This window comes from Poeciliopsis prolifica, unplaced genomic scaffold, assembly GCF_027474105.1.
Source record: "Poeciliopsis prolifica strain line A6 unplaced genomic scaffold, Auburn_PproV2 SCAFFOLD023, whole genome shotgun sequence".
NCBI classification, from domain to species: domain Eukaryota; kingdom Metazoa; phylum Chordata; class Actinopteri; order Cyprinodontiformes; family Poeciliidae; genus Poeciliopsis; species Poeciliopsis prolifica.
The window spans coordinates 7045480-7073248 of NW_026562398.1; the positions used below are offsets into that span (position 1 = coordinate 7045480).

At 37.1% G+C, this 27769-nt stretch overlaps 3 protein-coding genes across 4 annotated transcripts; 1 reads left to right on the forward strand and 2 right to left on the reverse strand.

Annotated features, from left to right (window-relative positions):
- Nucleotides 1-586: 586 nt before the first annotated feature.
- On the forward strand, nucleotides 587-6311 carry LOC129370145 (peptidyl-prolyl cis-trans isomerase FKBP1A-like). The gene is made up of 5 exons (XM_055045857.1): nucleotides 587-752; nucleotides 849-896; nucleotides 1285-1397; nucleotides 4051-4226; nucleotides 5231-6311. Exons 1-4 carry the CDS (start codon nucleotides 716-718, stop codon nucleotides 4180-4182), a joined length of 330 nt encoding a protein of 109 aa, XP_054901832.1. The 5' UTR covers nucleotides 587-715; the 3' UTR covers nucleotides 4183-4226; nucleotides 5231-6311.
- Nucleotides 6312-7689: 1378 nt separating this feature from the next.
- Nucleotides 7690-15342, reverse strand: LOC129370134 (syntaphilin). Its single transcript, XM_055045841.1, has 5 exons — nucleotides 15119-15342; nucleotides 12311-12437; nucleotides 11865-11996; nucleotides 11629-11778; nucleotides 7690-11356 (listed from the first exon to the last, which is right to left on the reverse strand). Exons 2-5 carry the CDS (start codon nucleotides 12352-12354, stop codon nucleotides 10150-10152), a joined length of 1533 nt encoding a protein of 510 aa, XP_054901816.1. The 5' UTR covers nucleotides 12355-12437; nucleotides 15119-15342; the 3' UTR covers nucleotides 7690-10149.
- Nucleotides 15343-16393: 1051 nt separating this feature from the next.
- On the reverse strand, nucleotides 16394-24037 carry rad21l1 (RAD21 cohesin complex component like 1). Of its 2 annotated transcripts, none has more exons than XM_055045836.1 (14): nucleotides 23951-24037; nucleotides 23519-23685; nucleotides 23270-23399; nucleotides 22262-22361; nucleotides 22009-22109; nucleotides 21727-21831; nucleotides 20610-20720; nucleotides 20413-20508; nucleotides 19502-19731; nucleotides 19343-19424; nucleotides 18110-18252; nucleotides 17929-18039; nucleotides 17642-17716; nucleotides 16394-16871 (listed from the first exon to the last, which is right to left on the reverse strand). In XM_055045836.1, the coding sequence occupies exons 2-14, from the start codon at nucleotides 23663-23665 to the stop codon at nucleotides 16686-16688; spliced, it is 1617 nt and encodes a 538-aa protein (XP_054901811.1). In that variant the 5' UTR covers nucleotides 23666-23685; nucleotides 23951-24037; the 3' UTR covers nucleotides 16394-16685. The 2 variants fall into 2 exon arrangements, with proteins under 2 accessions (XP_054901811.1, XP_054901812.1); XM_055045837.1 differs by having other exon boundaries at nucleotides 23519-23630; nucleotides 23951-24017.
- Between the last annotated feature and the right edge of the window lie 3732 nt (nucleotides 24038-27769).

The window sequence follows — 27769 nt, forward strand, 5'->3', positions numbered from 1 at the left end:
AACTGTTCTCACCTGCAAAGTAGCTGTAAGTAACCCTAAATTAATTTCTTTACCTGTTTGTATCTCTTTATGGCACTTTTTGTCGTAATTTAACTTGAAATATTATTTGCCGTTTGATGCTTTTATTTTGAAGGGACCACTTCCGGTTCTACGATTAGCAAAGGCAACTTAACAAAAAGATGGAAGAGAAGTTGTAACAGAGATGATAAAACATGTATTACAATCCCTTTTGATAATGGCACAACATGTTTATGCAACGCAGTCCCAAAAACTGCCAGCAATAAATTTCCCCCCAAATGCGACTTTTCTCCAGTGTGACATATTTTTGTCTTTTCCTTCTTTATTATGAGTTTTATGGCTGGTGCGACTGGTACTCCGGAGCGACTTATAACCCAGAAAATACGGCACATTTTTTAAATATTGTGCAGCGAAAACCCTCAAATGTTTAGTTATATTTTGATGTAAGCTAATTTCAAATTATGCTTATGATATTTGGTATAGAGTAACTTAGGAATGATAGCAGGGGGGAGGGGCCCAAATTAAAATCTCCTTCTGGCCCCAGAAAGGCTCGGACCGGGCCTGTGGGTCCACTGATAGCCCAGCTATCATCAGCACTTGGTGCATTCCCCTCCTATCCGTTCCCACCCCGCAACGCCTCCTCTTTCCGCTCCCAGTCCTCAGCGGTGGTCGACAGAAAGAATACAGTAACGCCAAAATGGGGGTAGAAATTGAGACGATAACTCCTGGAGACGGTGAGGAAAACACTTCGCTGTTTCCTTCGTTTGGGCTGAACGGTTCGGAAGGAAACCCCACTTTCCCCACCTTCATTTGTTGTGTTTTATTTTTAGGACGGACATTCCCGAAGAAGGGGCAGCGCGTCGTGGTGCACTATGTCGGTGAGTGGGGAAAAGGCTCGCAGATTCAGACGCGGCGTGTTTCATGTTTTTAGGTTAACTTCGTGTGTTAATTCAGTCCTTAAGGGTTTCAAAGTTCATAAAAAGGTCCGAACAAGTCGAAACGTTCTTGGACCGAGCCGCCGGCTATCTCGGTTAGCATGGAAGCTAACACATTTCCTGCAGCTAAGAGAAGCTACGTTTGGGTTAAAACACGTTTTTACTCTGACCCTAAATCAGATTCCAGTTTGTACAGAAGGAGATGTTTTGTCTTTGGAGGGTTATTTGGTTGAACCGTTAGCTAACGGATGCAAGCTACGAGGTTAGCCTGTTAGCGCTAGCTAACGGTGACTTCTGAATAAAAACTACTAACTGGTCTGTTTCTATCCAGGAACCCTGGACGATGGGAAAGTTTTCGACTCCTCGAGGTCCAGAGGGAAGCCTTTTAAGTTCAAGATTGGACATCAGGAGGTTATCCGAGGATGGGAAGAGGGAGTAGCTCAGGTGAGAAACCCTCCAGAACAGCTGATAAAATCCGGAATGAGCATAATTGGTACATTTTGAGGACGTTTAGTCGGGTTGTTTACTTTAATTACAATAACAGGCTTATTTACAGTTGTTTTGGTTTGATTGGAGGTCATAATCTGTCATATTTCATATGTGTCAAAAGTTTCTAATCTCTACGGTGGCCGACAGGTACAATAGGCGAAATGCGTTGCGCATGAATGAGACAAACAGAAACACGCTGCTAACGAAAAATGCTGCAACACGGAAATGGAGGCAAAATAATAAATGCCCTGAATGGGAAATAAACATAAGCAAGTGTGAAACTGTACATAACGCAAGTCTTCCAAGCCACCAGGGGGAGTCGATCGCCGAATCATATGTAAACAGAGAGAAAAGACTGATTACATTATTTAACTGGATACCCAGAAGAAAAGGTTAATGCCTTTTTCAAACAGTTTCTTAAGTTTGCTGTTTTAAATTTTTTTTTAATGTGTATTTCCGCTTAGCTACAAAATGTTGTCGCTTCTGAAAACAGTAATATTGTCAAATGTACCACCTTCATTTGTTTTGTACACTATGTATGGCTTGTCTAATAAAGAATAAGTATAAAAAAAGAAACACTTGTACAAAATTGCATTGTAGTAGCATATTTATGTGTGAAGGTAACATATTTACTTCAGGCTCCCCCTGTTGGTCTAGAGCACTTGTGTTTTCGTGAAGCGAGTTTCCAGGCTTGTTGCTGTTTTACCATTTGCAGCATTTCCTCTTCATTAACAGCCATTTTCTGCCCCACTTAATTTTATTTGTGTGTGTTTCATAGTTGGTTTTTGTACCGGATTTTGCCGTGTGAGCCTGTAGGTCACTGTAAAAAGTGCAAAACCGTTTTTATAGAATAGAAGATTATTGCATAAAAAATGCATGGAGTTTACACATTTTTATTAACATTAAACTTTATAATGGGCTGCACAGTGGTCTTTAACTGGTAGCCAGAATGCTCTGTCACAAGATGTTCATTTAATGTCTTTCCTCTGCATGTGTAGGTTTTCTGAGTTTCCTCCCACACTTAAAAAACATGACTAGTAAGATAATTGGTCTCTCTAAATTGTCTTTCGTGTGAGTGTGCCATTTTCCACTTGTAGTACAATTTAATTTTCTGAAAATAATTAAACATGTAAATGGAAATTAACATAAAACACCCTGGTTTAAAATATGACAGGAATGAAATGGTATTTCCTCCATATTCTGTAGCTGTGTATTCTTGCATCATCTGCCTACATTTCCCAGCATGCTGTGCAGATCTGGATCAGATTTCAGTGAAATTATTAAAGATTCTAATGATAGTAATCATGTGTCTATAGCAATACATATTGCTACTGATTTGTTGCTCAGTCCTAATATCTATATCAGGGATTTCAAACTTATTTAGAATTTTATCAGCATAATTTTGAATTTTGATTTTAAGATTATGAATGTTCTCAAAGGGCCTGTTGGGTCAGAATGTTTTGATAAAACCCATCAATAAACTTAAAATATTAATAAATGTGTCTGAATTCGACAAATATTTAAGGTCAAATAATATTGAATTCATTATCCAGGATTGCAATCAAAATTATTAATTTTGTGGTGCTAATTTAGAAGTATTTGCAAGAAATTCTGCAATATTTATACTGTAGCTTTGACTTTTTGTCGTTCTTCACCTCAATCATAGACTGTAATCTGACGATGTTTAAAAGTTTAGAAAATTCTTGCAGAAAATTTGCAACAAACTTTCATAAATTTCCACAATAATGGAATCGCAAAAAAGTGGAGGTACTGGACAAAACAGCGTTGATTTTATCAACAAAATAATATTAAATCACACAACTGGTATCTTTAAGGTTCTATTTGCGTGCTCCTCTGGTGTTTCTGGGCCTTGAGTTTGAGATCCGTGTGATTAAAAGAGTGTGTGTGTAACTGTCAGGAGTTTTTAGCACCAAACGGAGAAATTAGCTTTTCTTCTTCAGTCTGGTTGGAGACGCAGGAACATTTTGCTCCTCCGACTTTCGATGAGTCAATGCTGTGCAGTGGGAAGTTTAGAGCAGAGCAACATGAATGAAAGGCTGTGATTTAAACAATGTGCCATCGAAACTTTCATCTGTTCCAGAAATTAAAAGCATTAAATGTTCACATTTAAGTGAAAAAAGTAGAAAATGTTGTCTGAAAGATTGCAGAGATGCAATTAACAATGATTTAATTATCGATTATTCTGACGATTAATTGTTACATGATGCAGTTTTTCATTTAAGCCTTTTTTAGACATTAGAAATCTGCTAATATGTGATTAAGTAATTAAATTCCTCTATAAAGTAAGGAAATAACAATTTTATTGCCTAAAAATGCAATAAGAGTGTTCTGTTAGTGAACGGTTGATCATTTTTTGCAAAGGATGCAAAAAATCAACATGTGAAAAGCTCGGCCTTTGTAGACTGGGTTGTGTTGAAAACCTAGAATCTATTTTTGGAATCAGAACTGCAGCGTTTTATTCAGTAGCTTGTTTACATTTCAGCCGTTGTTTTGGCTTTCTGGGGAAATGGCTGCATCGTAATTTGGTTCAGATGTATGTTTTTGACTTGGCATGAAGTTTTTAGGTTTGTGTCCATTTTGTCCACAGATGAGCGTAGGCCAGCGGGCGAAGCTTGTCTGCTCCCCAGACTTTGCCTATGGCAGCAAAGGTCACCCGGGGGTCATCCCACCAAATGCCACTCTCACCTTCGACGTGGAGCTGCTTGGGCTGGAAGCTTGAAACTTGTGCACTCAGCTTTGTTTATTTCCACTCAGATGTTTAGGGTGAGTTGGAAATAACTAATTATTTCAGAGATGATATTTAGATCACAGTGATAAATTGTCGCTTTAAAATGACCTGGAGATATGTATATCTTGAATATTTTTCACCAATGCGCTCTGTAGGTTTCCGTAGTTTGGAGTGTCAGCACGCACATGGCAGCCATCTTGTTTGACAAGCCTGCTGTACAGTTTCTGTGTATTTGGACTTTTAATTCAGGTCAACGCTACAACTGACCATTAGAGGAGAGGCAGCTTTCTTTTTTTAAATCACGAGAACAAAGTCATAATATTTATAAAACAAAAAAATAATGCATTAATTGAGCAATGTTGATTATATTCCAAAGTTATACCTTGGACTTAGTACTTATTGAAATACTTTTTGTCATATCTACATCAAATTATCAGTAGCAGGATTTTTTTGAAACAATAATGCAAACTGAATTGTTCATGTCAGATCCCGTTAACTCCAAGCTCTTTTCCTGTTAAAATGACATTTTACTAGTTGTACTGGCAGATTAATTAATTTATCACATGTAAAAAATGTCTCGCTATAAGTTAAATGAACTGCTTGTGGAAGTGATATTTTTTCATCGATATTAAGGAATTACTTACTTTAGAAAACTCTTTATTTCTAGTTTAAAAGTTACTTGTTAATTTTGTCTTATTTCAAGTTTACTAAGATTTTTGTGCTAGAAATACTTGAACCACAGCAGTTGTAAAGCTGATTTGTTTTGATTGGTGTTTCAAATTAAATTAATAAAGATACAACACATTGGTATCTTAGGCAGGACAGTATCAGTGATAAATACATGTTTTCAAAAGAAAGTCAACGCTTCTCTGAATGGAGCTCAGGTTTACTGCCTCTGGTGGTTCTAATGTGAAATCGTCTCTTTTTCATATTATTTTGGATCACATTTAACTTTTTATTCCCCTCAGAGTTTGAGACGATACCTTGTTGAGCTTTGGTGTCTCTCCTCCTGAACCGCGTCGTGTTTTTCCTGTCGCAGGTTGACTCCTGTCCCGGGAACATGGAGGGAATAACGATGATTCCTGCATTGGACCTACATCACTTGTCTGTTGCCATTTCAGATTCATGCAGAATAATCTCACTTGCTTTAAAACTTGACTCATTATTACTGTATAAGTTAGACTTTAAGTCATAGGTCAGCCCATCCCATGTATTTTTGCTCTGTTTCTGGTATATATTTAGACGTTTTGTTTAATCTTTGGCTTAATTTTGACATTTTTGGCTCTATTTGCCATCAGGACCATGTTTCAGATAAGTGTCATCATTCCTGTGGTTCTTACGTTGTTTGGATAGCCGGCGATGAACAGACGTGAATATAAAAAGGTTTTAAGAATCATGACTCGTGGGGAAAAATTAGAAGTTCAGAACGTTTCCAATGTGGGTTTAATAGAAAAAAGAAAAACGCTAAAAAGAAGTCAGATTGTTGCCATTAATAACCTGCAGGTCTTAGCAGATATGAGATTTTATTGTATTTTATTTTTTTGCATAATTTTCAAAGTGACTGAATTTGTGTAATGTTTACAGTTAAAAAAACAAGGTTAGGCCTGCTTCTGTTGCTTTTTCCAAGGATTTTAAGGAGTCATTTTACCCAAAGGAATGCTTTCATGTGCACAGTTTTATCACTCTGCTTTGTTTTTCCTCATTTATGAAATGTTATTTAATGGTGTTAGAGCACAGTAAAAACAAACATGAAATAAAGAAAACAAGCTTCTTCTTTACCAAAAGGAAACAGGGTGATTAATGTGCCATTTCACATCTCAAATACATGCCGATGCCCATAAAGACGGAAACATTTTAGCTTTTTAGACTATTTACTTTTTATTATTAAAATCACTGGTGGATTTCTAAGAGTTTGATCAACAACATTTTGAAAAATAATCATATATTTACATAAAAACGGATAAAAAGAAATGTTTTTCAACCTTATGGGCAGCAGTGTTGAAGCACATTTGTGAATATTGAATTTTCTTTTGCTTTGGATACAAAAGTTGGATGACTGCAATATTAAGTGAACCATAAACAAACCATATTTTGCAATAAAATGTTCTCAGACTGCTCAACCGTCTCATGGATTGCACTTTCATGAACACTGAAACATTCATGCTGCTACTATATCTCACCTCAAAGTTTTTGTTGCTTTAATTTCTTGTAGGAACAGAAGCAATTTTCAACATTTCCTTCTTTCTGATTATCAAAAAATATAGAAACAGGTAAAGATAAATTATTTATCTTCTGCATATCTCGTAATTACAAATATAGCTACTTTGCTCTTAAAAGGATGAAATGGTGTCGACACGTCATACGAGATTTGACAGAACTGGTTTTAAATCTTGAAGCAGAAAAATTTACTTTTCTAATTAAAGATGCACATAAAATCTTTATTTTAACTTTTCAAAAATCTACAGTTTCAAAAGGTTTTTTGCATAACAAAATATTTCAAGTGGAAAAAGTATAAAAAAACAAACAAAAAAAGAAAACCGACAAACGCATCTACTTAAACCCACACGTTAACAGTGTATTCTATCCTATCTATCAGTACTTGGTGCTTATTTAAAAACTCAACTAGCTTGCCAAAAGAGAGCTGGTGCATATTTCTCAAGAGACTGAAAACACAAACAGGACAAGACTTTATTATTTTCTTTAACGGTTGACTTTCTTTGTGTCCTTTTTGTGAATCTATATGTTGGATAGATTCTGTATGGAACTAAAATGAGGCCAGAAAACTAAAAATAAATTGAAATAGAGGGGGGAAATTGAATCTAGAAAGGAGTTACTTTCTTTTTAACTTTTCAAAAATCTACAGTTTCAAAAGGTTTTTTCCAGCTTCAAAATTATTTGGGGATTAATTTTTCTTTTTTTTTTCCCCAGTTGTAATTATTTTCTTTTAAATTTTTTCTCGGTTTCAAAATTATTTTAACTTCAATGTTTAATTTTATTTAAGTCTCAGAACTTTTTTTTAAAGTTTCAAATCTTTTTTATTTATTTTTTTTCAGTTTCAAAAATATTGAACATATTTATGGTGCCAATTTAGCTCCATATGACTGCTGTATTAAGTGGGTGTTGACATGGTAGTCATGGGAAACACTGTTTACAATATTCAGAAAATGTTGCATTTTCTTCATGCTGTGAAGTTACTGTGCGTTTGGTCGAATCTCTAAAATACACCTTTACTAGATATAATAAATTATTTAATAGTTTGGTTGACAAAAGTTTGATTTCAGCTTCAGGAACTCAAAAGAGCTAAACTTTTAAAACGCAGGCAACTTCAGGAAACAAAACATTACCCATTTGTTGTGCTTTTATATCATGGCTCTCGGGGAAAGAGCGCCCCCTAGGTTTTTTTTGCATTGGTAAGACGTTGTTTCACCGTTTTAAAAACTCCAGACTCCATTTTCATCTTCATTTCCAGAAAATAAATTCTTCACAACACTGTTTAAGGTTCATAAAATACTTTATTCTACGTTTGGAAACACAAAAAAAAACATTTTGAAGGATTTTTAAGCTGTGGAGAGAAGCGCCATAGACTAGTCAAACCTGGACTGAATTATTGTACATTGATGACAAAGTGTTAAATCTTTATAAAGGTTCATCACAAAATATTAGAATATTGTGAAAAAGTTTAATCCTTTTTGACTCATTTCAGAAAGTGGAACCATAGATTCATTACACAGTAAAATATTTAAGCCTTTTTGTTGTAATTTTGATCATTATGGCTTTCAGAAAATGAAAACACATTTTGTTTAGATTTTTGACCATAAAATTCAGAATTTTTTTTTTTTAAATAAATGTTTAATTTCCAAGCTTTTTTTTTGTTGAGAAAATTACTATTAATCTCAGAATTTCTCAGCTGTTTGTTGGAAATTTACTCCTTTTTTTATCTACAATGGCCTTCGTACCCCGTCTGCAGCAAGAAACCTGCACCAAACAGGTGTAAAAATGCTTTAAAACATCAGATCTAACTATAAAACTAAGATGAATTCCTGCTCTTTGTTGCACTCAAACACTGATAACATTTCCTTGAAGCTATTTTAAAAACTTTTTGATACAAAAAGAGAAGAATTTAACTTCAGATTGTTTTTAATTGTATAAACTGTACATTGTTGTCTTGAAGGTTGGTCACCAAAACCAAAGCAGGGTCTGAAACAATCTGTGCTTTACATGCAAATTGTTGAAGGAGCAGAACACCTACAGCTCTCTATAGATCAGAATATCCTTGAAAGGTTTATAACAGTCAGTTTAAAACTCACTGAAGCAGAACTATATATTTTAAGAATGTATTGTTTGTTTTGATGACTATGACTCAGAAAAAATTTAAATCTAAGATTTGGTTTCTCATAAAAGTTTGAATATTACATGAACCAATAGGGAATGTTTTTAATACAGAAATGTACCTTTAGCAGAGTGAAATTAACTAAAACAAATTAATCAAATCTGACCAAAACACGTGAAACAAAAAAACGTTTTCAGGCTAGATTTAAGATTATACTTGTTCATGTTTTTCTTCCACTGAACTTTCTAATAAAACTCTGAACGGCTCGTTTTGCAATTAATCTTTTCCTCATTGAATGGTGTTGATGATTAAAGAGACACAAGTGGCTCTTTAAGTCTTGCATGTTTTAGTAGTTTTTCCAGATTTTCTATGGAATAATTGTGTTGAACTTGCACAACAGAATGACACTAAAAGCAGCTGTTCATATTCTTTACATCTATTCATCTTTTTGCAAAGATAATCACGTTTTAAATATTTTTTATATAAAACTAGAAATAAAATTGTGCTTCTTTAAATTGTTCAACAAATTTCCTATTATAAGCCTTTATAACAAATGGAAACATTAACATTTAATTCTAAAGCTTTATTTAGCTGGCCTGAGGGCAAAATGGCTTTTGTTTAATGGTGCAAAGGTCTTGACATAAATCCCCAATTTAATATTGAGAAACTGAATTTTGGGTTTTCATTTGCTGTAAGCCGCAAAATTATAAACATAAGAAAAAGGGAAAAAAAACGCTAAAAATGCAATTCTGTGTGATGAGATTCCGTTTTTGAACTGAAAAGCTGATTAAACTTCTCAATAATAAAGCAGAGGGGATATATGTGTCTAACTGGCTGACACAATTATTCACGCAATTATTTGATTACTAAAATTCCTAAATGAGGAGGAATCCAATATGACTGGGATTTGAAAGACAGAGTTGATCTGCAGATGGTTAGACTGGTGGTGTGTTAACTTTGACTTATTATTGCTTCCTTGAACATGTTAGGATAGATCCATGGACACTACAAAACATGTCCGTTACATTTTTGTACATAATTATTCAGTTTCAGGGCCTCCTGTCACTTTAAAACAGAACAAGCTGCTGCTGGCCACGCCCCCAACTCAATGTTTACACCCAGAAATGAAAATGGCTGCAAACAGACATTATGCAAACATGATACAAGCATCTTTTCTGGTACGTCAGAAACAAAACGCTCGTCTTTTCCAGGAACTTCGACTGGGTTGCTCGGTAATGGGCTGGAGTTGATAAGCAACGGAAGGTTTTGAAACGGTTTTCTAAACGCTAAAAATGTTAACTTGGGCTGCGTTCAAACTGCAGTCCGGAGTGACCCAATTCCGATTCTTATTTTTTTATGTAATGTGACCTGAATCTGATATTTTCATGACAGTCTGAACACATATTTTTTGTGAATCCAACCGATTTGAACGTCTTTGATACCCGACCAGAAATCTGAACTGGGTGACTTTGGGCTGCAATATGAACGTAGCCTTATTGTCAACCAGCTGGATGTTCTGTTTTTAATTGCTTGGGTTGTTCTAAGAAGCAGTCGAGACACAAATGGAAGCATAAAAATGTGAATTTGGCATAACAGATCCCCGTTCATCTAAAAGCGGGCGTGAAGAGTCAGACTGAAGTTGTCCTGTTCATGTCGGAGGTCGGCCCGCCCCGGCCTGCGCCCTGCCGCCGAAGCGAGTGGAGGGCCACGGCACAGCAGCCTCTCAGCAGGGAGCCGATGTGGTAGGCGGGCACCACTTCCTGCGGCGCCCCCCGGCACAGCCACGCCATGGTGGGAACCACCGGCATCGCCAGAGCCAGAAGGTCTACCAGGAAGTAGCGGCTCCAGTGCGACAACTCCGGGGGACGCCTGTCCTCACTTCCCTCTGCTTCGTCCTCGTCAAACTCCAGCACAGTGGCTTCCTGTCTAACAGGAAGTGGCTCTGCTGGCTTGGGCTGGCGGGTGTGCGGCCCTTTTAGCACCTTCCTGGCGTCCTCGGGTTTGTCGGCAGCAATGGGAGGGAGATCTGGAGGAGACAGCAGAGGTAAAGATGTTGACATGGACCGTGGATCCGAAGGGGTGAGTTCTGGTTTCCCTGTGGAAATGATGCTCAGCGGTTCGGCGCTGCTCTCCTCGCTCAGCCAGGTCATGGTGGGGCTGCAGCCCTGAGACCGGACCTCTGGCTTCTTCTCCGGGACTGGAACCGGGACGGCGGCTGGTGCTGCTGCTGAAAGCGGCGGCTCTTCTTGAGGCAAGTGAAGAAACAGGTGATGATGCGGGAGGTAGGCGTGTCCGCCGCACCTGCAGCTGCTGCTGAGGGAGTGGCAGGAGTGGGACACGGGCAGCACGGCGCCGCCGCTGCACAGACGCTCGCAGGTGGCCGAGTGGGAGACGGCCGGGCCGGGCCGGGGGTGGTGGGCCTGGTGCGGCAGCTGCTCGGACAGGAGCGCTGCCTCCAGCAGCACGTGGGTTTGTCCCGCAGAGCGAGGCGCCCCGCTCGGTTCTGGAGCGTTGCGGTCCAGTTGGAGAGCCTCGCTGCTCCGGCGGGTGAAGGTGGAACCGCGGGTCAAGGTGCTGGCGGGGGAACAACCACAGGACCTGGACTTTCCTCCAGGCCGAACTGCCTGCAGCCCTGAGTATGGCTTATAATCGTGAGGGTCTTGATCATGGACGCCAATGTTGGATTTGACCGACTCCACCACTTCTTGCAAATGCTGGATCTCCTTACGGGCCTCCTTCAGAGCTAACTGGGCCTCCAGGCGGTGGCACTCCTCCTTTATCCAGTCTTCCTGCATCTTGTTCAGCTGGGACCTCAACTCTTCTATTTCATAATCCCTGCAAAATAATAAGAAAAGATTTATTATAATGGATGGTTTGATTAGGAGTAGGTGAGCAGATGGATGAGTGATTGGATGGTAAATAGATGGATGGACGAATAGATGGGTAGGAATATCGATGGATGGATGGATTTATTAATGGACTGATGGAAGTAAAGAACGATGGATTAGTAGACGAATGGATGGTTGGTTGGATGGCTGAATGGTTGGATTAATTTATGGCTGGTTCGATGGCTGGTTGTTGGATGACTGGTTGGATGGCTGGTGGACCTGTGCTGCAGTCGCTCCACGTTCTCCCTCAGCCGGGCCCTCAGGTGTCGGATGCAGACCTCCTTCTGCTGCAGCGGGGTCAGGTACTGCTCGGGCGCCGGGACTTTGATCCCATGGTTGTTGATGCAGGCCGTGTGCTTCGGCTGGCGCCTGAATCGGCACAAACAGACGAACTTCTCATTAACACACCAACCGGAATCCTCTGCTCTGCTCATGCGGCCGAAACGCAACCCCACCTGGGCGTGCTGGGATTGGTCCGGGCTGCGGGGCTGCCATCAGAACCCCTCAACCGCCCGGGATAAGTGTAAGTACTGGACGTGTCACTATGGGAACACCCCCTGCTGCCGCCACTTGTTCCAACCGAGCGCCTTGAGGGGAGAATAGACTTTACTGCAAAGCCTTAAAGGTGAAATCAATGTTGCATGGATTGCCTGCAACTACAAACTGAACAAATAACTGGAACATTAACAATCAGGAAGTTTTTGAAATGGCTCATTTTCCTGACATAGAAAACAATTTATTGCCTAAAATATTTAGTTTTTTTTCTTTTTTGTCAAATGCTTGAGTTGTTTTTAGTAGCAGTTGAAACCCAAATGAAAGTATAAAAACATGTAAAGTTTAAATTTTGCATGTGTTCCTTTTAGAGTTACAGCTGAGTGACACTTGAAACTTTGAAAATCACCTGCGCTGAATGGAGGACGACTTCCGACTCGGAGTGAGAGACATTTGGCGTGAAAAAGCGAATCCGAGGTCGTCTCTGCTGTTGCTAACAGGGGACAGTGGGATCCCTCACAGCCGGTCTGTAATGACTGCAGCAGGCAGCAAAATAAGCACATTACATAATCAGAAAACGGCAGATGAATCCCATAAGAGGACGAATCCTGCCCTAAATGATCTGCTCTGTGGAAATATTCACTGTAACCCCGGGACAACAGTCTGACCCTTCATGAAAGATCTTAGCAGGAAATAAAGCCTTCTTTCTGCGAGGACACAAAGAGGACCAGTGATTCCACAGCCTGAGCCGTCCTTCTGCAACAGCGCTGAAAATAAACATGACTCAACGAACACTGACAGAAGAACAACACGACAGTCTGACTGCAGGAGGATGGCAGAGACATTGACTTGCTTTTTATCGTCATTGTTGGGAACTGATGCATCAGGTTAGCTTCACTGCTAACCTTCTCTTGGATTAGGATTTGAATTAAGTGATAAAATATGAACGTAGCCTTATTGTCAACATGGCTGAAAACACAAGTGTTTCACATCCAGTATAAATTATTGAATATTTTTTTATTTTAAATGTCGGAGGTGACCTTTCCTGTTGAACCACAGCTTTCTCTCCACAGTGTTTTTTTTTTTTTAAGCAGTTATGAGGCAAAATGGCGGAACCTGAAACAACTTTAACCATAGGCCGTTGCCAGGTAACCAAACAATGAGTGAGTTGGTTGGCCGTTGCTAGGTAACCAAACAATGAGTGAGTTGGTTGGCCGTTGCCAGGTAACCAAACAATGAGTGAGTTGGTTGGTCCCACTAACTTGTCTGGCTTTCAAGCAGCTAAAGTCTTTCCGCTGCCTTCATTTCCCAGAATGCCGTGCGGTTCTGGATCAGAGTTCAGTGAATTTGATATATACCAGATATATCATCATGGGTATATATATGTATTGTTATTGAGTTATTGTCCAGAACTAAATGAAAGGCTTAATTTCATTTAACAAATTTCATCATCAATTCGCAAACACTTCAAAATGCATCTTTGTTTTAAAACAGTACGCAGTTATTTTCATCACTTAAAACAAAGTACTTTTAGTTCCTACTTCCACTGGCAGATTATTTCACTATAACATGTCTTTTAAGTGGAACTAATACTTTTCATTAATATTAAGGAATTACTGACTTAGAACAAGCTCCTATATTTTGCTGAAAGTTATTTTATCTTTTTTGTTTCTACAGTAGTAAGATAAAATGCTCGTTAACATTTGTGTTTTTGCAGTGCAGTTGTTTTCCAGGTTAACTTCACACTGTAAATTTCTCTTAGGCCTGAATGTGTGGTATGGTTGTTTTATTTCGTTCTGCTTTTCAGAAATAGAACATCATACCAGCAGGATTTGCTGAGATTCACGGACCAAAGGATGGAAATCTGTCATTTTTTGACCTTAAACTCAAGAACACTTTGGTTGCCCAGCAGGACGACGACGACACAAAGCCAGTTCACCTCTGGATGGCTCAATAAATAAATTAAACTGAAGGTTTTTTCAGTGACCTAGTTCAGGTTTAAATCCCCCTGGCCTGGCATGGTGTCCTTTCAGGCTCAGAAACCCTCAAATGTTCTGGATTAAAACGATTCAGCAGAAAATTCCTCCATTAAACATTATTGGAAATGCTTACGTCAGACAAAAGTTATTTACTTTAAGAGATGTTTACTTTTTTCAGGGACTAAGTGGTTTGGATTTCTCCCTTAATAAATAAAATCATCAAGTGAAAATATTATTTATTCAGCTTATCTCAGTATATTTTTGGATTTTCTTAATGATCTGAAACAGCTAAGTGCAACAAGCATTGAATTTAGTAACATTCTAAAAAGTTTTAATTTAGTTTAATTGCACATTAATTGACATTTCTGTAAATATGGTAGAATTAGCCAAAAAGCTTTAAATCGTCTATCTTACACAACTTTAGTGAATAAATACAAAAAATATATAAATGAATACAAACAATGAACAGCAAAAACAAAGAAACTACAACACAATTATCATTAAACATAAATTAATCATTCACTTATTGATAGTAATTGCATCTGATTTTATTTAAGGGTGCCAGAAAACAAGAAAATTAATTTCACTAGATTTTATGAGAGTAAATATGATTGAATAAAAATGTACAAAAACTGGAAAAGTTTTGTACTACAGTACAGTTTTTGTGAAAGGGCTCTGAATTATTTTATATTTTGCAAATAGCTGCAAATGAGGCATAACTTCACCACATAACATTTACTGTGAATAACTCAACGCACTTTTATGTGAAACTAAGCAAGTCAGCGTGCAAACAATAAACTTAAAGGGAATTATTTATCTCAAATGAGCACAAAATGTCGCCATTTTCTATCAGAACCTGCAGAGTTTCGGAGACCTGATGAATAGAGCCCGCTTCTCCTCCCCGTCCTACATCCTCCTTTTCTAGGACGAGGCTCTGCTTTGCTTTGCGCAACAAGTGGCAAAGAAGAGCTGGTGAGAAATACGCAATCATCTTACGTAAGTGTGGAGGAGGATGAAACCAGACCGCTTCAGTTACTAATGATGCAGCGATTCAGATGTCAGCAGCGAATCCCTCGCGTTTGTGACACGCAGAAAATCAGTTTAAGATGCAAAACAAAAAGTCCATGCACAAGAGAGACAGACTCAAGCAGCCAGAATTTACTTGGTAAATAAAAACGACTCAGCTGTGTCCTATGCAGTGGATGGAAAGGTGGAGCTCGGAAGCGGACGGGTTCTACCTGTGCTGGGGAGACAGAACCGGTTCGGCACCGCCGAAGAGCCTCGGTTCCGGCCCGACCTGATGGTGCTGGCGGTGCTGATGAGAGTCCATCCTGCAGCCATGAGGCACCGAGACGAAATGAGGCGAGAGCCGCTGCTGCATTGCTGCTTCTTAAAGGGACAGGACGGACTCATCCCGCCTCATCCTGAGACCCGCAACATCCCCGCAAGACCCGCGGAACAACTGCTCAAAAACACCCAGCCTGGAGAGACAGGCTGGGTGGATCCAAAATAGTAGAATAATGTAGTTTATCGCTTATTTAATTGACTGAAACACAGATTCATTACACTCACGGTCTACGGAAGCCGAGAGTGGACGTGTTTCACATTTTTCTCATTTTATTTTCATTATCAACCCCTTAATAACAGAAGTTTTCTAGAGATTAACTATTTTCTCGCAATAACGACTTAAATTCCTGATGGTTTTCTCGAGATAATGACTTAATTTTACATTTTCTGGAGATAACGAGTTCATCTTCATTATTTACTCGTTATCTCAAGTTAAAATTAATTTCTCAATGGTTTTCCGAGACAACTTAGCTTTCAAATAGTTTTTCTTGAGATAAAACCTTAATGTCCTATTTTCTAAATAAAGTATTAATGTCTCCAGTGTTTTTCTTCAGATATCGAGTTCATTTCTTGTTCCCCACATAGGTACTTTTCCCCATTTTTTAAGTTCATCTCAAGAAAACAAACTTTGTTTCCTGGAGATGATGAGATGAATGGTTTGCATTTATAGGATGGAACAATGTGGAGAAAACCATCAGTAAATTAATTTATCTCAGACAATTTAAGTTCCTGCTTGTGAACTGATTACATTAGTTAATTATGAGTGTAGCCTAAAATCACAGGTTTTTCTCTATTTTCATTTGATTTCTGACGTAAATCGTGTAATCATGTGAACCACTTGCTACAGCTAAATGTGGTTAATAATCTAATAATCTAGAATATTGCACACAACCAAAATGTCAGGTTTCTGAAAAAAAAAAGTTTCTCTACACTCAACCTGGTTTTGGTTTGTTTATGTAAGGAATTGATATCTAAAAAAAGTAGAACATTGTGAAAATATATGCTTTTTGTTGCTCATTTCAGAAACAAAAGCTATTTTTTAAATTCAAGCCCTTATTTCTTATGAAGTTGATGATTTTAGCTTACAGAAAATTAACACTTTGTTGGCATGGACAAAATGTTTAAACAAACTTGTTATTGTAACAAAGTCATCAAATTTCACAGCTGTGAGAATCATTTTTAATTTTTATATTGTAAGTTTTCACCTTGGTTTTCTCTCTCAGGTTAGATGAATCACACCTGGGATGGAGCACGCAGGTGACATTCGACACACTGAACAAGACGTGAACCGAACAGGTGGGAATGTGAAAAACCAGCAGCTGAAATAAGTTACAACATACAAAGAACGACAGAAAAATAAATAATTTCTCTCACAGAAACAGGCCAACACGAGTTTCATACGACTGAAATGAGCTTGCTGTGATCAAACGGCATCTACTCCAAACAACCAGGACCGCTTCAGCTGCAGTATTTGGGCCCGGGGGCCACAGCTACGTCCCGGTACGGGCCCGGCTGGTGCAGAACCACGATTTGTTGCTTTCTCAGAACCAGCAGGGACAAGAAAGTGGCTGCGGCCTGCGATCGAGTGTTTCCTCTGCAGATCGACTGCAGGCTGAAGGCGGGATCTCCGGCAATGTGTCTCTGCTGCAGAAACAAAACGCAAACAAATCCATCAGATCAGTTTATATCACCTGTTAGTTTAGTTTTTATTGCTTTCAGGAGTCGTTTTTGTAATAGTTACGAAGGTGGAGAAAATAAGTCAGAAATTATTTTTGTGTAGCAAAATCCTCAAAAAAGACAGTCAGTTTTGAATAAATGTGTTGATGCACATTTAACAGAGTTGGGTAGTAACTAGTTACATTTACCTGCGTAACCTTTTTTGATAAGATGCACTTTTAGGAGTATTTTTTATCACTCTGTACTTTCTACCCTAATTTGAGTAAATTTTTTGAATTTTTTAAAAACTTTTTAATTACCACAGACTCATACCTGCAGCTTTTGATAAAGTGCCTTAAGTTTAATATTGATTTTATTTTTTTAAAATGTTATATGAATTATTGTCATTTTTAAATATTAAATGATTGATAATTTGATGAATACTTGACTTTTTACCAAATACTTTTACTTGGGTTAAATATGTTCAAGTAGAGGTATTTTTACTACAGTATAATTTTTGGGTACTCTACACATCTCTGTGTTGGGGTGACCAAGTTGTGGCCTGGGGACCAATGGTGGCCCTTTAAATGATTTTGTTCGGCCCAAAACTACAAATCAAGAATGTTAAAAATTTGTCAACAAACAGAAAATAATTTGATGTTTTTATTTTAATAAGGGAACCTCTTTTATGCTTTGGATTTTTAGTAATATTTCTTTTACTTGTGGTTTTTGTTATTTTTCATTAGCATGCTTTTTACCTTCAGGTCGTTGAGAAGCTTCATTGCTCTCCTGGTGACTCTCCTCTCCTCAAAGTCCTGGCTCCCCAGCAGAGACTGCAGGTTGGAAAAGCACCATGTTTTTAATCAGGGATGCTGCGCACATCGTCCAGCCAGCAGGGGGGAAAATTAACACCTGCCATCTGTTAGGAGCCAACAGACAAAAGCTTCCCTACCAGCTATTTTCAGACATTTCAGTTATTTAGAGTCAGAGAGGAGGCCAGCAGGAGGAGAAAAGCGACAGAAAGCGTCTGTTTCCTCAGAAGCACCTGGGTGTTGAGAGAAGTTGACTGAGTGCATTGCTCCACATTAGAGGGATGGACAAACATGGAGTCCTCTGACGGCAGGTTGGGATGAGACATATCTACGCCGAGTTCATTCTGACAGACACAGATCACAAAGCGGTAAAAAACAACACATTTTCAGGGGACACTTCCTGTTAGGGCTTACTTGGAAGATGGTAGAATTTGTCTCCTGACTGTCATTCATGAGGTCAAAGGCCATCAGCTCAGTGTTGCGAGTTATTTCAGTGTTTGCAGATGAATCTACAACGCTGGCGTCGCCTGTGAAGAGGGAGCTGATGTCTCCCTGAGCTGCAAGGAAGCCAATCAGAACAGGTAGAGAAAAACAAAAAATCTGCTGGAAAAAAAATTTATAAAATGTCTTAAAACATGCAGAGCCCCCTGGTGGCCAATGAGGGTTTTGTTTTCCCTTGTCTCACAAATGTATGACAAATTAGGATCACTGTAGATAAAAAACAAAAAAGGAGGCAAAAACAAAGTTTTATAGCTCCAAATGCAAAAGTATGTGAGAAAAAACTCAGATATTTTGCGAATAAACTCAGAAACTTTCTAAAAAACAAAAAAATCCTAAAAATTTAAAGTTTTTTCTAGACAATCTATGAAGTTAATGTAAAAAAGTTTTTATCTTGAAATTTTTCATCTTTGAGTTCATACATTTTCTGTTGAGTTTTTTTTGCAGAAATTTACTCCTTTTATTTCTGTAAGTCTTTAATAGTTTTCTGCTTTCTATAAATATTAACATCTCGTTTGTGATTTATCTGAAGTTTTATGTGTCTTTCTCTTGGATAAACACTGCAATCGTGAAAAATTGAAAAGCAAAACAGCAAAATTTTCTATTCTCACTCTAAAGGATAAACACAACAGAATCCTTCTGAAAGAAAGTAAATGAAAATACATTCAAACTCTATTTTTGAGGATAATCTGACAGTTTTGGTGCATCTGTTAGTCTGAAAGGTTAATAAAGGGCCATTTCTCCTTCACCAAAACATATTAAACGATTTACAACCAGTTTTCTGGACCAGAATAAGGAATCGTTTTCATTTTATGGCTCTTAATCTGGCAGATTATTTCACTTATAACGTGACATTTGACATTTTTCCCATGTTAAAAGTGACATAATCTGACAGTTAAACTAGTACTTTTTCATCAATATTAATAAATTATTGACTTAAAACAAAATATTATGTCTTGCTGAAAAGTAACTTGAGAGTTTTGTCTCATTTCAAGTATATTAATATATTTGCTCTAGAAATTAGACAAAAGGTTTTGTGTTTCTGCAGTGGATTGCAATAAGAAAATGCATTTATTTTAAGGCTTTTTATGCATCTTTATCAGGAGTTTCACGTTTGCACATTAATCACATTAATTCATATAATCGTACCTCCTCCTTTCTCTTGGCGCATCTGTTCAACCTCTTTTTCTACGCTGTAAAATTTCAAATGGAAGACACTTTTGGCAAAGACCTGCGAAGGCAACATCCATTTATATACAGATATAAGGTTTTAATACGGCAAAAAACAAAACATGCTGTGAGTTTCACCTCTTTAATGAGTGGATTCACCAGAGCGGAGCACGGTTTAGAGAAGAGTTTGTCGGCACCGCCGCTCTCCTTCCAGAGCATGAGCTGCACCGTCGGCGGGGCCATGTCCAACGGAGCGACCAGATCCGAATAATCTGAGATCTGCTCCCTGATGTCGTCGTTGCTCAGCTCTTTCGTCTGGTCAACCACCAGCTTACGTTTCCTCTTACCCACCTTTCTCTCAGAGTTTGCTAAAATGAAAAACAATTATTTTTTCAGAAATCAAAAAGGCGGCATGATTTCTCAGTCTCTTACGGACGATGCGACGTTTTTATGTGATAGTTGCAGAATAAAATTTTTGATTTTTGCAGCACCTCTCTCAAAAAGTTGATTTTTTTAAAGCTTTATTTTTACAGTTCAAATTGCTGCACTTAAGTATCCAAAAAATAATTTTAACATAATTATTATTTAAAGTGCACATAACATTACCAAGTAGCTTCTTGAAATATTAGCGCCAATACAATAAATCACGTCTTGAGGAATTGCCAAAATACAAAAGAAGAATTTGATATTAAAAATGAACATTAACTGGATAAACAGTAGAAGTAAGTCCTATAGAACTGGGCTTCAAATTATGGAAAGAAATAAAGTTTAGAAAGTTTACTTAAATCCAATTACATAATAATTTGGGAACGCGGTGTAATAAAAAGGATAAGTTGAGACCAAAGTATCAGACTGAAGAGTTTTATCATCCAGTTTTAGAAAAGGGAAAAACGATAAAATAAATGGAAATTATTGTTTTATAATTGATTTATTGCAGCAGATCCAGCGATTGCAACATCTCAGCTGATTTCTTAATGATCAGCTGAGATGTTGCAATCCATTTCCCATCTCTGGGAAATGGAGGATCCCAGTTCAAGGCGTTTGCTTACGCGTGATGGGAACGGGTTCTAAAGCGAAAACGGCCTCATCATTGGTCAGCAGCGTGGTTTCAGTTACCATCTCCTCAGCAACGCCGCAGTCAGCATCTGGAAAACACGAAGCGTTCATGAAACACGACCATCACACACATGAAAACTCAAAGACTTTGTTCCAGACATAAAAGTGCTGTTCTGTAAAACATCGTCACCGCTGTGAGGCTGATCATCCTGAACTGGAGAACCTTCTTTATTTTCACTTTGCAGCTCTTCCTGGATGAAATTCTGGGCTTCAGTCTGATTGATGGGATTCGTCAGGAAGTCTGAAGGGAAACCGAGAAGCAGCAGATCCCTTTAATCTATGACAAATTGTTACCTTAATGAAAAGAAACATCAGGGCTGCAGTATGCAACTTTTATTTAAAGAATATTTACATTTTTGTTGAAACTGCCACATGCAGCTCTGTAAAAGATTTAGAGACCATTTAGAATGATCAGTTTCTCTGATTTTACTTTTTATAGGTAAATGTTTGAGTAAAATTAACTTTGTTCTTTTATTCTATGAACTACTGACATGTTTCTGAAATTCCAAGCAAAAATTTAGTTTTTATTAGCAGAAAATGAGAAATGGTCAAAATAACAATAAAGATGCAGTTCTTTCAGACCTCAAATAAAGCAAAGAAAACAAGTTGGTATTCATTTAGAAACAACAGCACTAACGTTTTAACTCAGGAAGAGTTCAGGAATCAACATTTGGTGGAAAAACCAGGAGGTTTTCAAAGGGGTTCAGTGCAGTGGGCTCTTCATTTTTACCAGAGCTGTGTATTGTGACAGTATGGAAAAAATATCAGATCAAGCTCCTCAGCATTCTCCCAGCGCTAACTACAAACAACCAATCAGAGTTTGGAAGCGGATCTTAAAACTGTCAATCAGGCAGTTAGCATGGCCACCGATAATGGTGGACTAATGGTTTTCCTGTAATGACAAGTTGTTTCTGCACCATTAGCACTTTTAGCAGCATGAAGATAAGCATGACTGAGCGATAATACCCCCCTGTTTGGTTGTTTCTGGTCTGGAGCAGTGTGTTTCTCTATAGTAGCTCAGGGAGACGGTGGAAGAGATTAATGCTTTCATAGATTATCTGCTTAAATTCAATCTGTCAGGACATGGTGACAGATTAAACAAATTTGTTTTTTTATAAACGTTACGTAGTTCAGCTTCAACAAAACAAGGAAAATAGTTCAACTGTTTAGCTTTTTAATACAGTTTACCAATTGATTGGACTTAATAAAAGAACAAAAAGGGGATTAATTAGTTCAGCACACACTACCAAGTAGGTCGAATTCATTCTCCTCATCGCCAAAACCGTCTCTCTGTGCTGAAAAGTCAAAGCTTTGGTCCAGCAGTGTGTTTGCTTGGCTCTGTGACTCATCGCCTGTGAGAAAGAGCAAAGCGGGGGAGGAAAAGAGACAAAGACTAAATAAGAAGCAGCTCTGTCCTAGGAAATGTGGTGTCAAAACAAATGAATACTGCTTAATTAGCAGAGACTAAAACGATACAACTACTGTAAACATCAAACTCTGGAGGAGTATGAAAACAATCTGGTTCTCACCGATGTCTTGAAAGTTCAAAAACTGATGTCCGAAATCCTCTTTCAGAGTGATTTCCTCTGAGCGACACTGGTTCAGTGACACGTGGTCCATATCGATGTCACTTAGGTGATCAAAAATGAAGGAGAACATTTACATCAGAATTTCATACTGCTGAGTCATCATTTTGAAATGGTTTCCGTGGGAATTGGAAACATTTCCAAGAGAATCGGAGAACATATTGGTGGTGAGTGTTTGTGGAGCCTGAGCCGTCACCTGGGCAGAGGCAGCGGCGTATCAAAGGCGGTAAAATCCTCAACAAGAGTGATCGCCTTCACTGTCGCCTCAAGCCCTTCCACAGGCATATCAGTCTGACCTGACATAAAAAACATCAATGTTGCATTAATGGAGAAGGAACTATTTAAAATATAAATGTATTTATATTAGACATTTGATCTATGCTATCCTGTGTTTAACTAATTTCTAGTTTTCTGAGGCTTTTGGTCAGACTACCTCAAAGTGATTCATACTACTTTTTAGCTATAAATTTGCTGTAAATTTTATTTTTAACACATGTTGCTTCTAAGTGTCTGACATACTCTTCTTAGGTGAAACTTAAAAATTTCTGGGATTTTAATGTTTTTTCCATTGATTTTCTGTGAAACACTTTGTATAGTTTTGTGTACAAATGAACTTACTCAGTCAAAACAAATGGTTGCTACACAAGCTAGGGAAAAATGAACAAACTCCAAAATTTCTATCACCAATTTTTGGCAAATAAGAACAAAAATGATATCACAGCAGTGATCAGGGTTTAGCTCCAAACACCATAATAAAATACACACCGCATGTAAGTAAATAAGGTAAGACATAAATATATAAAGCTGTAGGAAACACTACTTTGAAAAATATTGTTTTATAATAAACATTACAAGGTTTACCCTTTCAAATTTTTTCTAACGCTGTTACATGCAGTTTTTAGAGATGTTCTTTTGTGTATGTGGAGTTTTAAAATAAAAACTTGAAAAACAAGTTGATTTTTTTGGTAATTTTATCCAAGTTATGGGGGAAATTGAGATTCTTAGCTTAGAAAATGGGTCAAAAATTATAAGTCTGAAAATCTCCCCAAAATCTTTATAAATTATATCTTCCATACAAACCCCAGCTGTTTTACTTTTCTTGGAACTTCTAAAATATTACAATCAACTTTTATAATGAATTACTACAAATGAAAAAATTAAACAAAAATATATTTATATGCTAAAAAGTAAAAATACTTGTTACCTGGCCTGAATGCCATTTTAATTTTGACCAGGGCATCACTGCAGTCTGCAAGGAGATACTTTGTCTTCCTACAGTAGATTCTGACCACGCCAAGCAGAAGATGTCCAGAAGTCCTCAAACCAATTTTCATCTGGAAAAAAAAATCAGATTCACATCTTTAAAATCAGCTGTTTAATTAACTGGATTTAATAAATGGATATATTTAATTCTAGAAGGTTTAGATATGTATTTTTAGTAAGTAAATGGTACCGTAGGGGAAAGAATGTCTCTGATGGATGTTTCCAAGTTGCATTCAAACACATGGGCCTTGGTGAGTTTCTTGTCCCAGTGCGCCGCCAGCCAAATTTTGGCTAATGGAGCTCTTTTGGACGTAAACAGTTGCGTGAAGAACATCATTGTGAAAGGATTAATATGACCTGGTATATAAAAACAAGGAAATGTCAAGCTATGTCTTTGTATTAACTTTACAGCAACAACACTGTGTATCGTTTGTGCTCGGTTAGGTTAAAGTCAGCTAATGCTAGCTGTCACTAGCGCTAGCTGCTAAAAATCCGGGAGCTATAGGTCCAGTTTTATGGGTAAAGACATGACGTCGGTAGAAATGTAATGTTTCATAATCTAGAAATTAAATATAGACGTTGTAAGGGAGACTATATCGACGGTATCACGAGCACGACTTACCTTTAGTTCAAGGGAAAACAAATTTTGACAACCATTAGTGAACGTCAGGACGAGACGTATTTAGTTGCTAAGCAACCACCACTTCCGTTCCAGAAAAACAAACGACTGAGTCATTTTAAAATCTGTAATTATTTTATTGCTCGAAGAAAGACAACCAGCAGCGTAGATACCTATTATATGGACGAGGAAAATAAATTAATAATAAATAAATAAATAAATAAATAAAATGATCAGTGTCAACTTTTTCCTCGACGAGACGGAAGCTCGGAGGTTTTGGGTGATGTTCGAGATTTTTCGGCTTGATTCGACAGTTAGACACTTCCCTGTATCTGTGTCTTCCCTGTAACTGTTATATCAGAAACGACTATTTACATCTGTTGGTTAATGCGCAGGACAAAAAGAACGGAATGCCTGTGAGCCGATCAGAACAAAGATGGCGGACTTCCGTGAAAAACATCTTCAAAGCAGCAGTAAGTATTTATTATTTTCAGAAACGTTATGGCAAAATATTATTTGATAGGTCCTGTTACACTATTAAAGCTTAACAGCTCTTTTTATTTTTAATAATATAGTTTAAAGTACAAGTTCACATCACAGAAAAGAAATTCATGTTGAGTCCATTTTGTTTAAAAGTCTCGTTCTTCATTTGGAGGTTTGCATTTGTTATTGTAGTCATTTATAAAGGAGTCAGATTTATTAGGGTTGCCCAATGGGCTAATAAAATCAATAAGAAGTACCTTAATAATAATAATAATAATAATAATAATTAAAATATCAGATTTTAATTTATACTATCAACAATAAATAGGAAAGTAAATTTAGTTAATAAAAGCAATGTTGTTTTTAAGAAGTGTACAAGAATGTGCACTCCTTGTATCGATCAAAGGAATAATACAAGGAGTGTATATTCAAAGACAAAACCAATGTTCAGAGTGAAATAGCACATTTCAAGAGAGATTACAAAGTGATGTGCAAAACAAAAATGAAATAATTAAACCAAAATGTTTATGCAATAAATAAACCCAATAAACTGGTGTTTACCTAGGAAAGAATCTAGCTTTTCTTTACGGTAGGCATAAATCCTAGTTTAAGCCTGGGATTTATCTGAATGTATTGGCTTTTGCTAATCATTTTCTTTGTAAATATTTTTTAACCTTTTTCTCAATATGATAACATCTTGGGACAATTAAAATGTTAGAACTTGAAAAGGCTTTTTTAATTAGGTGAACTTTTCAAATGGATAAAGATTTTGGCAATAAATAAAAGTCATCTTCATGCCCAATAAATGAACAAAATGTCAACTTTCACTGCACAAATTGAAGCATTAAAACTTCAATAATTAGGGAAATCCAGTCTGAAGATCAAACAAGTTTATGGAAAAACAAGACGTTTGGTGGATGTTATGTTTGTTCGCTTCTGTTTGTATTCAGCAGAGGGCGCTCTAGCTCCAAAAAACAAAATTTAAGCACATTATCGTGCAAAGTGGTAAGATTCTGGCTTTCCTTTACAGTAGATTATTAATTTACTGCCATATATCTCATAAACTTGTCAACTGTAATAATTTCATCTTGTCTATAAAAATGTAAATATTCATAATCCATTCAGTAAGATTTTCTTTTGGGGTTTTTTCTAGTGGATTTTGCAAGGTAATATTTACAGAAAGTTTTAAATTGGTTTTGTCACCTCATGTTCTCCATTTCTTATAGATAGTGAAATCATTATTTGGTATGAATTTGAATTGCAGCATTAAGTTAAAACTCACAATTCAAGATTAATTAACTTGAAAACAGCTTGTCATTTGTTAAATCAACTTCATAAACTTTAATTTCTGAGTTAAAACCCAAATAGTTTAGTTGTTGCATTTTCAAGGCAACAAGTGAACTTTCATTTCCCAGTTAAACCACCTTCAGATGTTTTACAGTGAAATAGACATCAATAACATGATTATTTATTGAGTCTAATCAAGTTTCAACCAAAATTCAGCAATAATCTTTGTTTCATTCCTTACTTAACAATTTTCTTTGCAAAAGTTAAAGAGATAAAACTGCAGTTTTCTGTTTATTCAGGCATTATTTCATTCAGGTGAGACAAAATGCTAAAATTTAATGTTTTTTTTTTTTTCTTTTAATTCAGCAAGTTATAAAAAAAATTACCCCTTTCTGTTTCAGAAAGACAGTTAGAACTTTTCATACAAGAGCAAAGTCAGATTTTTAAGAAAATGTCCGCTTGTCTATTAATTGTCAGTCGATTGATGAGATAAATTAAGTTTAGATGAGCTCATTAGTTGATAACTTGTGTTTGTAACAAAGTTCAGATTCTTCTGGTCACCATTCAGACAAAAATGATTTTAGCCTCTCATTAAAAAATGAAGAACATTTTCAGATTTTCCTACATCCAGCCTCCATTCTGCCACATGTCGAGATGACCTTGGGGAACTTGCATGGCGATGTGGGAATATGTTGGTGTGACCATTAGTTAATTAGTCAGCTGATTCTTAGCTGCCTTTTTTAATTTATAATAATGCAATGTTTGACTTGTTCCTCCTTGCTACTGCTCAGTTCTGTGTAGAAACTTCAGGCATTGTGGTTTGCATTTTCAAGACTTCCGTCTTCAGGATTTTAATCAGACGTCTTTTATCCTTGGGGCAGTTAAAGTAAATTTTAATTGACCGAAACATCAGTTTACTTGGCTTCTGTAACTGGCCTAATGTTTTATTCTATATAACATTTTTCATAAAATGTGGAATAGATGTTTTTCCTTGTTAAATATGGAATAAATGCATTCATGTGATATTACAATGTGTCGTAGCCTGAACTCTGACACTGAGCATATAAAGCAACCAAAACACTCTAATAAAAGTTTGCATTTTTAAATCTGTTCTAGGTTGCTCAATTGTTTCTTTTTAATGATTCTTAATGACTATCCAGTGCATCATAATAATTGTTTCAGTTGTGATTATTGCAGAAACCTGGTGGAAATAGAAATGGAGTTCTCAGAACAGAGGTAAAGTCAACAGCCCAGAACACAAAAAACATTATTTTTTCCCCTCTTCTGCTCTGTTTCCTTTCTTTTCTTTTTTTACTCTTACAGATAAACACACATTTAGTATTTACTGTTTTCCTTCAAGGCAGCAATCCTGGGCTAAGAATTAAACACAGTTAAATTAATTTCTGCTGTTAACTTGATGCCTGGAGTGGCACAGATGCACCGCAGCACTTGATGCGTCAAGTCACGGTCTGGATTCACTTCCAGAGAGCGCTTCATGGGAATTCAGGGGGAACGAGTTTATGTAAGAGAATGAGACTTAAAAGAGGAAAGAAGCATGTAAACTCATCTCTGATTCTGACTGAAGTAATTCTCCAACTTCAGCTCTGTGAGGATTCATTGCAGAAAAGGAGATTTTATTTGCATAGCACATTTTCAGCGACAGCGCAAATCATAGCTCTTTACATAATTAAAGGGAAAATTAAACGAGAACTATGGAAAAACTTTACATTGCAATGGCAAAGCAAAGGAAAGAAATGAAAAATAGACAACAGTTTATGATGTTCCAGTTGTTGTTAATAGAAAGCAACTCTAATTTGGATTTTTAGCCTTGGTTTAAAGCAGAGGTCTGCAACCTGCAGCTCGTTGGACCTTCCACTATGACTGAAAATTATTTAAAGGTTTCTTGTTTGTATATATTTATCACGCAATGTAACAGCTTCAATTATTGATTTAGAAATATTACATTTAGAAGAAGATGTGTTAATTTGGAATCCATCTTAATAAAAGACTTATACTTTCTCTATTTTAGGAGAAATAAAACCAAACCAGAAG

Excerpts from the sequence above, each read along its gene's own strand:
- rad21l1 (XM_055045836.1), bottom strand. The coding sequence starts at position 23,665 with ATGATGTTCTTCACGCAACTGTTTACGTCCAAAAGAGCTCCATTAGCC. Across the intron at positions 22,110-22,261 it reads ACGCCGCTGCCTCTGCCCAG|TGACATCGATATGGACCACG; the intron begins GTGACGGCTCAG and ends TGATCACCTAAG. Across the intron at positions 20,509-20,609 it reads GGATGATCAGCCTCACAGCG|ATGCTGACTGCGGCGTTGCT; the intron begins GTGACGATGTTT and ends CGTGTTTTCCAG.
- LOC129370134 (XM_055045841.1), bottom strand. The coding sequence starts at position 12,354 with ATGTCTCTCACTCCGAGTCGGAAGTCGTCCTCCATTCAGCGCAG. Across the intron at positions 11,997-12,310 it reads TCGTCCTCCATTCAGCGCAG|GCGCTCGGTTGGAACAAGTG; the intron begins GTGATTTTCAAA and ends TCTCCCCTCAAG. Across the intron at positions 11,779-11,864 it reads ACCAATCCCAGCACGCCCAG|GCGCCAGCCGAAGCACACGG; the intron begins GTGGGGTTGCGT and ends GTGCCGATTCAG.
- LOC129370145 (XM_055045857.1), top strand. The coding sequence starts at position 716 with ATGGGGGTAGAAATTGAGACGATAACTCCTGGAGACG. Across the intron at positions 753-848 it reads GACGATAACTCCTGGAGACG|GACGGACATTCCCGAAGAAG; the intron begins GTGAGGAAAACA and ends TTTTATTTTTAG. Across the intron at positions 1,398-4,050 it reads GGGAAGAGGGAGTAGCTCAG|ATGAGCGTAGGCCAGCGGGC; the intron begins GTGAGAAACCCT and ends TTTTGTCCACAG.